The sequence below is a fragment of the Tauraco erythrolophus genome, chromosome 4 (genome assembly GCF_009769465.1).
Source record: "Tauraco erythrolophus isolate bTauEry1 chromosome 4, bTauEry1.pri, whole genome shotgun sequence".
In the NCBI taxonomy this organism is placed as follows: domain Eukaryota; kingdom Metazoa; phylum Chordata; class Aves; order Musophagiformes; family Musophagidae; genus Tauraco; species Tauraco erythrolophus.
In genome coordinates, this window is record NC_141468.1 from 60701633 (window position 1) to 60715513 (window position 13881).

Here is a 13881-nt window from a genome sequence, read left to right on the forward strand (position 1 = left end):
ATTGATCTGTAACACGTGTGCAGATCCTGAGAGCGGTACGAGTGTCTCTCTGGGTGTCTGAAAGAGGAAGCTATGAGTCTCTTGCTGGTGTCCCAAGAGGACAGGTCCTTCTCTCTCTCTCTTTTGCTTCCCAGCAATAGTTATAAACTGGTCCTGGTATATCTGAGCACTGCAAGCTAACCCTGATCCCTCCACCCTTGTTTCTGCACCTATTGCTTTACCAGCAGGAAGTAGGACGTGGTTTGGGGCTTTTTATTCTCGGCCTCACTAGCCTTTTCGATACTTCGGGGCCTCGTCTCAGTCTGACAAGGCAAGCAAGCGGCAGCTTCCTGTGTAAAGGTGAGAGGGAGAAGGCAGAGAGACCACGCACGTACAAGAGGAACGGATCCACAGCAGAAACTGCCAGGCTGGAAGCATCTCTCTCACTCCAGCAGCATTGACTGACAGCTGGACATGCATTGAGCTAGGATATTCACCTCCATCCCTTTCCCTTTTCCCCTCTCCCCACTCCCCTCACAATTTGACATCCAGCACCTGCTTCCATCCAACCTTGTGAGCCAGTTCCCGGGAACTCCCTTCATCTGGACCGTCGGTTGCCTGGAGCTGGAAGGTAAAGGGGGTGATGCCAGCTCTCTCCTACACGGGGGTGGCTGATCTGAAAAGCGTCTGGAAAGAGTTTCAGTCTGACAAACTGAATCTCGCCTTTGGGGAGGGCTGAGCACGTATTTATCTCTCTGTCTCTCCACAGTCCTCTCAACTCATACCCCACATCTCAACAACCACGCCGCCTGCTTTCTTACTCTCTCTTTCTCTCCCCTTTGTCTGTGAATGCATTGTCGTCATGTTTTTCTTCCTCCGAACCTAATCTTTTATCATGACGGGAATCAATATTATGCCTCATGCCAGCCCTTTATAAACCCTCTCTTCCCGCTCCCCTGGCAGTCCCAGCGGGGTCCAGCGGGACTCTGTCCCCTGCCTGGGCTCCAGGCATGCTGAGAGGCGAGGGTGGTTTCCTTCTCCTGTGGGCAGAGGCAGACCTCGAGGTACGGATGTCCAGGTGGATGGGGAGAGGGGGAGGCTTAGATGAGAAGCCCGTAAGCTCGGTCTGTCTGATATGGAGCACAGCTGTACAGGCTTTGTAAGACACGGTGTCTCCCTGAGTGCCACGGGTGGGTGAGGGGTGCTGCAGTTTCCTAATTACAAAGCCCAAATTTTCTGCTGCATCTAAAACCACTGTTCCTTTGAAGGCAATGCAGGGTCTACTTGGCGAGAATGGTGCATGGTTTGTATGCAACTATATAATATTTTGTGATATGGTAAAGCCTTGACTTTCCAGAACCTGGTAAACTCCTTCTCCCTGATTTCCTCCCCTGTCCCAAGCAAGCCATTCAAAATCTACCTCCTAAGCCATGAGCTCTGCGACTAGATTTTATCAGTTGCAGCCAGAGACCCCGTTTACCTCAGCAAGCACCTAGTTATTTCAGCTCTAGGGCTTACCAAAAAAAGAAACTTCAAAATGCAAGCTGTGCGCAGCCAAGGCATCACTCTCTACCTGAGTCAGCAAGCAGTCTGAAACAGCACCCGGACTGCTCTGCCCTCACACACATGTTTCCAGAAGGCATTACTCCTGCAACACAGCCTATCTGTGTTGCACTTTGAAAGGTTTCAGTGCTGAGCAAAGCACCCAAGGCAGGAAAATGATGAGGTGCTGAGGGAAAAGCACACACTCCGGAGCAGAAAAGGTATGAGTTTAGTGCATTGACACTGGCTTTGAGCCCTGTCCTGGGACAGTAGATGCCTCCTGTGAGATGACATCTTCCTAATTTGCTTTGCTGAGCTATGCTGGGGGGGCGTCTTCTCTCTTTCAGAGTGTCACCAGTACAGATGAAGCCCTCTTTGATGCTTCTGTGTCACCTCTGGCTGTTCAGCCTCACGCCTGTCTCGCTGGCATCAGGCTCGGCACAAGGTAAGAAGTGATTCCCTTCGCCCATGCCAGCTGGGAGAGCAGGGAAGGGCGTCAGTCACAGGTGTCTGCATGCCACAGTGTATTGCTGTGCAATGCTCATGTTGTAACCTACAGCCAGAGGAGGTTGCAGTAGGTAAAGGTCTCTTATAAGCACATCGACCTCCAAGGACATAGAGAAGTGAGTGGCTCTGCCTTCTTACTCAGAGAGAGTTATCCATCAGAGTCTGTATTTTAGGATGGGGCAGAATCGTCCAGGGTGATGGTTAACGCCAAACATCATTGCTAATTCAGCCACGTTGCTGCTGTCTCTTCTCTGCTGGCAGGCACCTCCAGCTTAACTTGTTGGTATGACTCGCGGGCGGCTCTTTTCTGCGACTGGAACCCAGGCAGGGACCTGGTTGAAGCACCATGCCAGCTGGAGATTTTATCGAAATTAGCTTTCTGTGACAGGTGGGTGATTGGAGAGTCTGAGGAAAGCCAATACTTTGAATGAAAAGTGACCTGGAAAGTTTACCACTTAACAAAAATGTAGGCTCCCCAGGCCAGGTGTAGTGGAGTCACACATCCCAGGGACTTTATGTTGATCTCTGTCTCTAACTCACCTGAGCTGAGATGCTGGCCACTGCTCAAACAGTGTTTGTCATCTGACGGTCCCAAACTGTCTAGCACAACCCATCTTCCAGCTCCATAGTGCTGTTTGTGCTTCGTTTTCCAAAAATCCCTCTTCCTTGATAGCCATCCTCTGGGCTGAAGGGCATTTTCAACGGAAAAGGAGAACAGACATGGGGGTGGGGGGACGTGGAATTAAAGTCATACAGAGGCCGTTTGCCCATTGCCAGGATGAGCTGGGATGTTGCACCCTGAGTGACAATAAATGAAGGAAAATATCGTTCCCCTTGTCTCCCATGGCCCTTTCAATCCTCTCAGTTCATGATGTTTTCCTCTCCCACACGTCTCCCAGCATATGGATAGGTGTGTGGCCAGTACTGCAGTGGGGGCTGGCTGAGTCTCTGTGGTCTCCAAGTATGATATCTCCAGCCAAGAGGCTTACCAGCCTACCCCAGGACTTCCTGGGTGTCCCGTCATAAGTTGAGGCTCATTGTGATTCTGGCAGTGGGTGGGTTGCTTGTAACTGTCATAGAGACACCTCCAACAGGGTGAGATTGGCAAATATATTCTGGGGCCTGGCGTGTGGACCTAGAAAGTCAAAACCTCTATGTTTTTCTGTGGGTATGAATCACGGAGGCTGGGGCTGAATTTGGAACTGTGCCATTGCTTGGCTGGGCTCTAGGGCACCACCTCTCCCCACCGTCAGCAAGTCCCAGGCTTGATCTGACCTTACAGCTGGAGCAGGCAGCTCAGTCTGATACTCCCTCAGCGGCAACCTCATGGATATTCACGCACCCTGTCATCTCCTGTGCCATAGCTCAGCTTAGGCTATCCAGCCACGCTTGTCAGAGCAGAAGAGAGGTCATGGCATAGTGGTGCCAAATGTGGTGTACAGTCCTGGCTGACTGGAATGTGACCTGGTTTAGAAGATATATCCACTCGGTATCTGAGATCCTACAGGACTGTCAGTGGCTTGAAGGAGACCTGTAGAACCTAGAGGGACTGAAATGGGCACCTGTCTTCCAGAGCCACTTTGGCACAGTTGTGGGCAGCAGGTGTATTTGGGCTTCGCATGCCCTCTGATATCAACAGGAAGCAGAGAAGATAGCCACAGGGTTTTGTGAAGACTCAGAAACTGGAAACCTACTGTTATGTTTGGCTTGAAATACCTGGGTTGTTGGCTTTTCATGTGCCAGCACATAAAATTTTTCTGAGTGATGCAGTGGGGAGAGAAAGTGGGATTACAGCCTTGCTGTAATGTGTTCAGCAAATATGGTAGGAAGCAAAATGCTTTGAAAGGCTTTTAATGTTACATACAGTTTGACTAAGTACAAAACAGCCTTCTCAGCTCACTGAAGTTCTCCTGCTTAAAACCCAGGTTGTTTCTCTTACCTGAAAAACTCAAGGAGCACTGTGAATTACCCAAGGCAGAACACATGACAGGACTGAGAAGATGCATCAAGACCTTCAGCAAAAATGAGAATGTGAGTAATCCATCTGAGATGTCCTGGCTAATGACAAGGTGGAAAGAATTTGTGTGTGGATTTTGGATATATAAAGAGTGTGACACCCAGGAGCAGTATAAAAAGCCCAAACCTAATCTCTGGCTCAAGTTCTGGTCTTCGGCTTGGTATTGTTTGTCATTGATATGTATCGTCCCTGTGGGTTCCCCTGCAGTAGGGGTTGGCTTCATTATGAGCTGGACCATGCTGTCCTGACACATGCAGAAGAGGTGCAGGACACAGACCACATGCAGTATCCCATGTCTCAGTTACCTGGGTTTGGCCCAAACCTCTTCCTCTGAGGAGGGATGGACATCACCACCAGCTCTGAGGTCACCTCTTGACCTCATTTTCATTGAAGAGGTCAGTACCGTTTTCCAGATCATTAACTACTGTGAAGTCTGGTTAGATGTGTCAAGTGCAAGGTGCAACAGCAACACGTCACTGGAGCTAATGATGAAAATGCTCTAGCTATTATTCTTTATTTAAATCAGTCTTTTTTAGATTCATTATCTACTTGCCTCAGTCATATCCAGAATTACTGCAGTCCTTGTGTTTCCAGAAAAAAACTCACCCAAATATGAGCTAATCCTCCTATTGACAAAGTCACAAGCAGTTATAACGACAGATAAGCTTTCCTACATTTGCACATCATGTGCAAAGACAAATTGCAGGGCTGGTAACAGCTCCAAAATCTTTCCTTTCTAATCAAGCTAATTTCCCTATTGCTTATTTAATACTGTATGATGTATGTGGCCCTTTAGTATCATTGCATTTCAAGAGTAATATTTAATACTGTCATCTCAATCTTACCAATGAACACAAAATGCTTTAGTAAAAATATTTTTTCTCAATAAATGTCACTTAAAGATAGTCACTTTTTTCCTGCTTAGCCAGTACATACGACAATGCCAACAAACTAGCATATCACAATATTTCGTGCGTTTCTTATCAGTGAACAAAAAAAATCCAACTACATCAAATATAAATCTTTGGTTCCTCACTGACTGCTGAGGCTTATGCCTTTCAGCCACGAATGTAATCCATATTTATTGTCAAGTATTCCTAAACCTCTTATACATGGGCAATGCTTAGAAATATGATTTCTTATTGATGAGGCTTCAGTGTCACTTATGGTAAATTTTCCTTGCAGACTCAATGCTTCACCGCTGCTGACCGACTTACCATGTCTGTCCATTGCCAGATTGGCGAGAACAAGTCTATACCTGTGCGAATAGAAGATTTCAGTCCACTTTCAAATAGTGAGTACTCACCTGTCTTGCAGTCTCTGAAGCTTCCCTACAAAATGATAGCTAATTTCTCTTCCCCATCTTGCAGTCTCTGAAGCTTCCCTACAAAATGATAGCTAATTTCTCTTCCCCATCCACCCCTATGCAACTGATTTTAGACTTGTCTCTTTTCCTTGTCCCCTACTACATCTAGCACAGATGAACTATGTTGAATCCTGCCACTTGCACCTCTAACGTGCCATACCATGTCATGCCAGCCACTTCTTGTCCTGTCCTGTATTTGGGGCACTGTGGAATGAGAGTGCTATGCACTAGGAGTTCTGGCTTCTAACAGGCAATGACAGCTCAGCTGATCTCCTGAAAAATGCATGCTGCAAAATGGAGAGAAAGTCCTGCTCCTCTTCCCCGCCCCTCTTACCAGACATGTGCTTCCACCTTCCTTTAAGCTAGCTTTGCTGAAGGGATTCAAACTCACTAAATCCAGCAGAAAAACATCTGCTTGGGTCATTTTTTTGTAGGATATGTGAGTGTGCCTGGCTCAAGGAGAGGTTCTATAGAGCTGCTGGCTGCTGCAAGGTGAGGCACAGGAAGGCATGGCTGGAGTCAGAGGCTGGGAAGGATCAGCCCAGACAGTCTATGTAACTCCATCCTCTGTGGCTGTAGCTCTCTGAAAGAGCAGCTGGGAAGCATCTGTCACGCCAATCGTGCTCTGTTCCTGTCTGTCCAGTTGCCTTGTGGGTCACCCCTACAACATGGGTCATCCCACGCATGGCTGTGTGGGCTGATTGCAGTGACTGCAGGGGCTACGCTCAGAGGAGGAGCTGCCTTTAACATAGTCCAGAGACAACAGGCCTTTTGCCTTCAGTGGCAGTGGGGAAGAAGGAGAAACAAAGAAAGGAACTCACTAACCATCTCATGTGGCCGTGGCTGGCTGGAGTCTGCAAGCACAGCCAAGACATCAACCCTGCTGCAAGGGGGTTTGCGGTGGAGCCCTGTTGTGGGCAGACAGTGTGGAGGTATCAGCCCTGCTCCTTCTCTCTTTCCAGTAAAGCTGAGGCCTCCAGGAAATCTTCAGCTGGTTAGCAAAACTGGAAACACTTACAACTTAACGTGGAGCCTGAACGTTTCCTCTCACTATTTGGATGGGCAGCGGGAATACCAAGTGCGGTACCGAACCACAAGTCAGTCCTGGGAGGTGAGTACAGAGTGGGGGCACTGGGATCCGTCACCATAGGAACCCTTTAGGCCTTCTTTACACCACCTAGGACTTGCTTCTGGGCCTCCCCTAAGGTGAAGCTAGAGAGCAAATGACACCTCTTACCCTCTTATCTGTGTGCTTGCTACCAGTGTTTGGTGATGACATGGAGGCAGATGGGAATTCTGTTTTACTTAGTGCTGTCACAAAGCAATTCAGATAGCTCCAGGACAGACCTGAAAGGGATGAAAAAAGCAAAGCAAAGAAGACTTGTCCTCCAGGGTGAACAAGCAGTGCCCAAGGTGCAGGGATCCGAGACAGATCCTCTCTGAGGGCCTTGGAAGAGGTGGGTATGTGAGACTGTAAGCAAGGGTGTTGATGATGCTTTAATTTTGCCCTACTCCCAGGAAGCCAGGATCTTCACCATTGTGCAGGACCAGATGTGGGTGGTGTTTGAGAGCCTCTCCCCCGACTTGAAATACGAGGCAGCTGTCCGTGCAAGGCCCAGTGCCTCAGGCACCTACAAAGGCACGTGGAGTGACGGAGCGAGACGATACTGTGGAGGACACACGCTGACCGTAAGGATCAGAGTCAGGCAGTCTGGCTTGGAGGGGGAAAGGGGGACTCAGGGGAAACAAAGTAGAAGGGCCAAGCAGGTTGAGAAGCTGGAGGAAGATGGATAGGGAGGATTGTGTTAATCAAAGAGCAACAGAAAGGTCGGAAACAATCTGCCTCTCCTAGTCTGTTAGGTCAGGCTGGCTCAATAGGACTTAAGGGTGAAGACCTCCTGACCCCAAAAGAGCTCCTCTGGCTTCCAGAAGCCAGGCAGAATCCACAAGATGTAAATCAGGGACTGCTTCCTCAGAGCAGGCCAGATGTCTGACCTGCAGAAGCAGGAGCCAGGACTGGCATTTTCCCAGGTGCTCTTGTGACCTAGGAACATAAATCCAGTTTTCTAAAGCAGCCCAGTTCATTGGAGCCATTGATCAGTGAAATGCAGTGAAAACGGAGCACTTGGCTCTTGAAACGAAGGAGACCTGAGCCTAGGAAGCAAAGTCTTACAGAGAATGAGAGACTTACATGCATCTAAGTCCCTTCCAAAAAGGTCTGCTGAGACTTGCATCAGTCATTACCATGAACCACAGCACGGAGGACACCTCCAGCCTTGAAAGATAGTGCCCTGAGCAAGTCACTTCGGTGAGTCATTGGCTGCGGTCTCTGTCATTTCTTTTCCAGAAAATAAGCAGATAGAGGTTATCCTTCTCATGTCGCCCCCCACTCTGCCCCTGCTCAGCCCCTCCTTGTTGTGCCTGGTGCTGATATAAACAGAGGAGCTATGTTTAGAAAGGGCACTGTGTTGCTGTGGCGATCAAATTTTGACAGTGTGTGATGTCAGTGAATAGGATACAGCCGCAACCAGTTGTCATAGCAACCAAGACCCAAAGATAACCAGCATACCAGAGGCAGAGGAGACAAAGTGATCTGAGTAGCATCTCAAGGACAGGCAAAGAAAGAATGTCCTAAAAATGTCTCCTCCTTATTTTATTTTTCTCTGCTCCCTCACAACTACTCCAGAGGAGCTCTTCAGGCCCAGATCAAGAGGTACAAGAGATGAAGGGAGATGGGGGAGTCAGGCAGAGGAGACAGGCACCAGAGTAGCAAGACCAAGCAATGTGAAAGAGAGAAATTAAGAAAAGTTTGAGATCATGCCAGACAAGCCTGAGGAGTGCTGGCAGTGCTGGCAATGTGGGAACTCGTGTCTCTTTCTCCTAACTCTACAATCCAAGTACCAAAATCATCATATGATGGAAGGCTGTAACCTTCCTAGCCTCCTAAAGCTTTCCTACACCTCTTTGAAGAAAGAAGCCAGCCCCTGACTTCTAACCTTCATCCTGCTCCTCCTGCCCTCTCAAAGACCCATGAACTCCCATGACTGTATCTCCCCCACTGACTGATAATGGTGTTTCAAGTGCCCAACTTGACTTATGCTGATTTTAGAACTCCCCTGCTTCCTTTACAACAAAGCAGACAGGTTGATGGACACTTCAACCAGTAGACTCTGGCACCATATCTGTGGCAGCCCCCAGCTGTGGTGATGTTGTCAATAGAGAGTTCAAGTGGTTCAGCACAAATCATCCAGTAAGCCACGCCATGTAGACTCTGAAACCCATCTCAGCTCAAAGGTATCCTACACAACACAGCAGAACTCATTTGTCTGACCTGTTATCTGACCTATAAAATTACAATAAAGTTCCACTTCGATCAGCTTGAACAGCCATGGAAGGGATGCAGCTCCTACCTCCAGAATCCTGGCTAAATTTTCAAAGCAACTCTCTCATTCTCTCTTGTCTTGCAGAAACATCCCGGCCGGTCTTGCCAGCTCTTTTAGTGAGCACTTGCATCTTCGTGATCATTGGGACTGCCTTTCTTATTAACCTACGGACCCTGAAATGGTAAATGAGAATGAAGTCTTCCTCTCTATTTCTCTCCTATATCTTGTGTGCCTTCTCAAAACCAGGGTATTTTTCATATTCTCAGGATAGAGAGTGAGTTAAAAAATATGGGTTATAGCCCAGCCTTTTGAAGCTGACATTTGTCTAGAGAGCTGTATCACCACCCAAAATGATGTGGTTTCACTACTATCATCGTATTGTGCCATGATCCTGTGCCCTGGTGCGTGCCCTGGCAGAATTAAAACCAGCTGCCTCAGTGCTTCTGTTGCCCATGGGTTGGAGTACTGTTCCCTGGCAAGGATGCACCAAAATTGCCCCTTAAAAAGCAGGTCAGTGGATTCAGCACTCCCTCAGTAGAGAGGACCAAGCCAGCCTAGGTACCACCACCTTCTCACTTCTACACTTGAGCAAGAGCTCAGACAGGACACAGTGATGTTCAATCTGTAGGCAAAACTCCTGAGTGAGGAGCACAATTCTTCCTCTCCCTGATCTGTACCGTCCTGAAGTGTCTCATCACACACTGGTAAACATCTACATGATGCTTTAAAGATCTCTTTGCCAGTGTTTCTACACAGACTTAGCTTTTATTCAGGACTGAAGGTGTCTCACGAGGCTACCCCATGCAATAATACGGAGAGTGACCTGTCAACATGGCAAGGTTAGAAATGGCCTCAGGTTTTCTCATCTCAGGACAGGGACAGAGAAGCAGTGTGTTGATGTTCATGGCAGGGACCAGGGAGAAATGTTCTCAGGGATGAAGCAGCAAAGGCTAGGATGGCTTCTCTGTAAGGGAGGAAGAAAAAAGCGTACTGAAGTAAGATGGATACTGAGAAAGTCACTGGTCACTGTGTTTTACCTTGAGTCGTAACATGAAGGGGAGGAAGCATTAGCTGTATGGCACAGAGAGAGATAAAAAGGCTTCCTTTCTCCACAGAGTATAATTAACCTGGGAACTGGATAGAGGATAATGCTGAGGTAAGATCCAAGGAAGAATTAGACATGCATGAATAAAAATAGCATTTGCAGTGATGTAAGGTAGTTTATATGCAAGAACTAGCAAATTCTGATGCTTCAGAGAGTACACCGATTGCTTCCAGAGGTTGGGAAGGTCTTTCCTCAGAGCATCCCACAGCAAAGCTTCAGCAAAGGGCTGACAGGATCAGTCGCTTCTCTGAGGGACTGAGGAGCAGATTAGATCACTTCATGCTGCCTCAGGATGACAACACGCTGATTCCAGTAAAGTAGAGGCCACTGGGTGGATGCAAGGCATGCTCAAATGGCTTGCATGGCCAGTGTGTCCTAGCTATACCGTGCAGTGTTCTGCTAACAGGACGGACAGTGGTGGCACAGCTTTGCTAGCAATGGTCCCGTTCAGGCCATGTGGTCCTCTGAGTCATTATGGTGACAGCAAAGCAAAGAGAAGGCAACTTACAGCTGCTGGACCTTGGAAACAAGGGAGACCTTCCTAGCTTGTCATCAGGGCGGGAGGGGAGGGAGGCAGATGGAGAGGTTAAGGTGATCAACCAAGGCAGGGAAGAAATCGGTGAACTGTTGGTTGTGCTTCCCCAGAGAAAAGGCTGAGAGGAGTGCTTTTTCCATGCCAGGTTTAACTGCCTCATCTCCATATCTCTCATCCCTCAGCTACTGCATTTCAGGCCACTCAAGAGCAAGTTTGAGTTCTTAGGCTTGTTCTTACTTTACCTCTCCCCCGCGCCAGGGTAGCACCCATGAGCTGTGATGCTCTCTCCTGCCCCCAGCACAGTGACAGATTGGTCAGGATCAGTCCCTGCTTCATTTCTCTTCTCATTTTCTTTTCTCAAGGTTTAAGAAGGTCCTGAAGATTCATATCCCAGACCCCGAGAAGTTCTTTCCTCCACTTGTTCAGTTCACGGAGGTGACATTCAGGTATGAGACTGTGGATGGAGCCAAGTGGTTAGAAGAGAGGAAAGGGGGAAAGGAGGGTCCAGCTGCACATGCCCAGGACAAACACTCGGTTGTCAGATCTACATGTGCACACATAACACATGTGCCTGTAGCATCAGCTGCTGAGTTCTCCTCTTGAGTTTTATTTTCTGACCTTCTAAAATCTGACACTGGGCTGAGGCATCTCTAATTACAGAACAGAGAAACGGCAAACCATGCAAACCTCAGCACCCTGCTCCCTTAATGAGAAGCTTGAGAAAAAACAAGTGACCTGTGGGAAGGAGCTTGGCCTCTCAGATCCCCTTCCACCCCACTCTGGTCCCTCCCTGCCTGCCTTGGCTGCCCAGCTCTGCCCAGCTCTTCCCCAGATTTTCTGCTGTGATCCCTTTCTCCTGGCTCTGAGCCTTTCCTCTGCTTCTAATGTGAATTGCCATCACGCTGGATGGCATTATCTGTTTTCTACATTCTTCTTGTCTCTTTCCCTTCTTCTCCACCCACACTTTCTCCCTTTCCCTAATCTCTCCATGAGTATGGGCAGCTGCAAGGAGACAATTACCATTCTGTGCAGTGTTAAAGGGAGTGTCAGATGCAAGACGTGGGAGGTGATCTCGAGGGGCATCTCGCTTGAAAAAGAGTGGAAACAAACTACAGAAGGTCCAGAGGACAGCAAAGCTTTCAAAAAGCCCAAGTACAAAAAGCCTAAGAAAGATTAAACTACAGAGGAAGAGTACAGAGTAGGGGTGCAGGGTGCGCAGTAGGCACCGAAGACACTTTCTCATGGAGAAAGAATGAGAAAGATTGGCTTTACTGATCATAAAGGCAATGAAATTGGATGTTATCAAAACCAGTTTATTTTTAAGACTAACGATACACTACAGGATGTAACCCATGGTGAGTGTGGAAATCTAGGCACAAGGGGCCTGGAAGAGCACTTTAGACAAGAAATCTACATAGGGCCACGTAGATACATCAGATATAGATTCAGCACCTAGGAATAGATTGCATGAGATGCATTCTGGTACTGTTTTTCATGTTTCCATCTTCACTTCATCTTACAGTCTTATAATTTTTTTTTCTTCCTTTCACTTTAATCCTCCATCTTCCATTCACCCCTTCAGAAATCTCAGAACATAGGCTTGCAAGATCTGCTCTTGATTTCAAATGACAGAAAGATATACTCTCTCTGAAAATCCTGCAAATGAGACATCATGAATGTGAATTTCCCTCCCCATCACCCCTGGCAACTCTTGCTTGCACTGAGAAAAGGTCCCTGGATTGCTGTGGGCACTCAGCAGAAGAAACCTCTAGTTCCTCACTTGGTGTCATACTTGGGCATAACAGTCTCTCTCCTGTGTTTCTTCCCCATCAGAAATGGCTGTCCTCCCCATTCTCCACGTCTTCTTACTGTGTGAACAGCACAACCCCAGAGATCTCCATGCTTGAAGTGATGCAGAAGAACAACCAGGAATCCCAGCTTTTACTTTCCAAGGGAACCCTGACTCCTGAACCTCCCTTAGAAACCAGTGGGGCACTCTGTATCCAGCTGCTTCACCAACCAAGGCTACTTCTTCTTCCACCTTCCCAACTCCTTGAGATAGAGCCCTGTCAGGTCTACTTCACCTATGAGCCTTTCACGCAGGAGGGCAGTGGCAGCGAGGATGGTGAGTCTTACCATGCTCTCCCTTCCCCAGACCTCTGCACACTGGCAGAGGACATGCCCGTGTTGTCCCACAACTTCCTACACTGTATCAAGGTGACCCGAGGCTTCCAAAACAGCTCCTTCGAGGAAGAGACGGAAGGTGAAGCACAGCAGGCCATGGCTGTTCCTGGGGCTCTCTGGTCTAGTGAAGGCACCTCACCAACACTAGTTCCAAAACAGGATGAGAAGGTGATGGACAGAGCAGCTTTACAACCTGCTGAGGCTCGGTGCCAGCTGGACACTGACTTTTCTGGCCCACTGGACCTGCATGACAGTGATACTATCGATGTAACAGAGGGGAGTGGGAAGGCAGGACCTCCGATTGACCCGTGTACACCAGCGGCATGTGCCACCTCTTCTTTCTCTCAGCCTCCACCTCTAAGGCAAACTCAGGATGAGGATCCATGCAGAACAGCCTTCTCCAGCCAAGTCCCAAACACTGGTGCCTACCTTTCTCTGAGGGACCTCCAAAGCCAGTACAGCCATTGCTCTGTCTAGGATCTACCTGAAGGAACCCGCAGGTGGGAAAGGCCTTCTCTGCAGGGAAGGCTAGATGGACAGTTTTTCTGTTTAGGACATGAACGTGACTTCAGCATCAAACCCATTGGGACTGTTCTTTAACGAGGTTGGAGAACACAGAAACTCTAGAGGGCTGCAAAACCAGGAAAGGGTTAGGATGGACAAGGTGTAAATTCATGGATGGCTACATGGGTAGCACTAGTTCCCAAGGTAAAGTGTTAGTGAAACAGACCACTGGAAATGAGAGGACATTTTGCGTGGAGAGCTGAGCTAGTGGACAGTAAAGCAACACATGGAGAACGATGAAGTCACATTACAGCTCTTCAGTGGCTACACAGCTAATGGAGATGTAGAAGCCTGATTCTTAGACATACAGGTCAACAAGGACTCACTTTCATAACTGAACCTATTTCTCTGCTATTACTGGATCCAATGGCATAGAAACCCCTTCCCACATCGCTCAAGTGCCCTCTTGAACCTCACCAGCTTGTTTTTATCTTCTCAGCTCCCAGTAGGAGGCTGTGCCAGCACTTCCGTGCTCTGCATCTTGGTGTAAAATAGCTCTCAGCTTTGAGGCTGAGCAGGTACGTGGTCCATTTTGCCTCGTCCCAGCCTAAAATCCTCTAATGGGAGGGAGAAATGCCTGAAGAGGTGGATATGAGATTTTGTACAAGGGACAGTAGTGCTGCCAGTCAGTGCTGGGGCCAATGATGAAATGGATGAAGATATCTCCTCCGAGGAGTGACCAAGGGTGTAATTTCTTCT

At 48.2% G+C, this 13881-nt stretch overlaps 1 protein-coding gene across 1 annotated transcript; it reads left to right on the plus strand.

The window, feature by feature from the left end:
* The first annotated feature begins 1884 nt into the window (after positions 1–1884).
* Positions 1885–13095, plus strand: IL2RB (interleukin 2 receptor subunit beta). Its single transcript, XM_086610838.1, is given in 14 exon segments — positions 1885–1966; positions 2290–2416; positions 3895–3903; positions 3954–4059; positions 5231–5339; positions 6374–6522; positions 6930–7062; positions 7065–7112; positions 8879–8975; positions 10797–10852; positions 10855–10880; positions 12268–12423; positions 12425–12485; positions 12488–13095. Coding segments are annotated over 14 exon segments (1767 nt in total).
* The last annotated feature ends 786 nt before the right edge of the window (positions 13096–13881 follow it).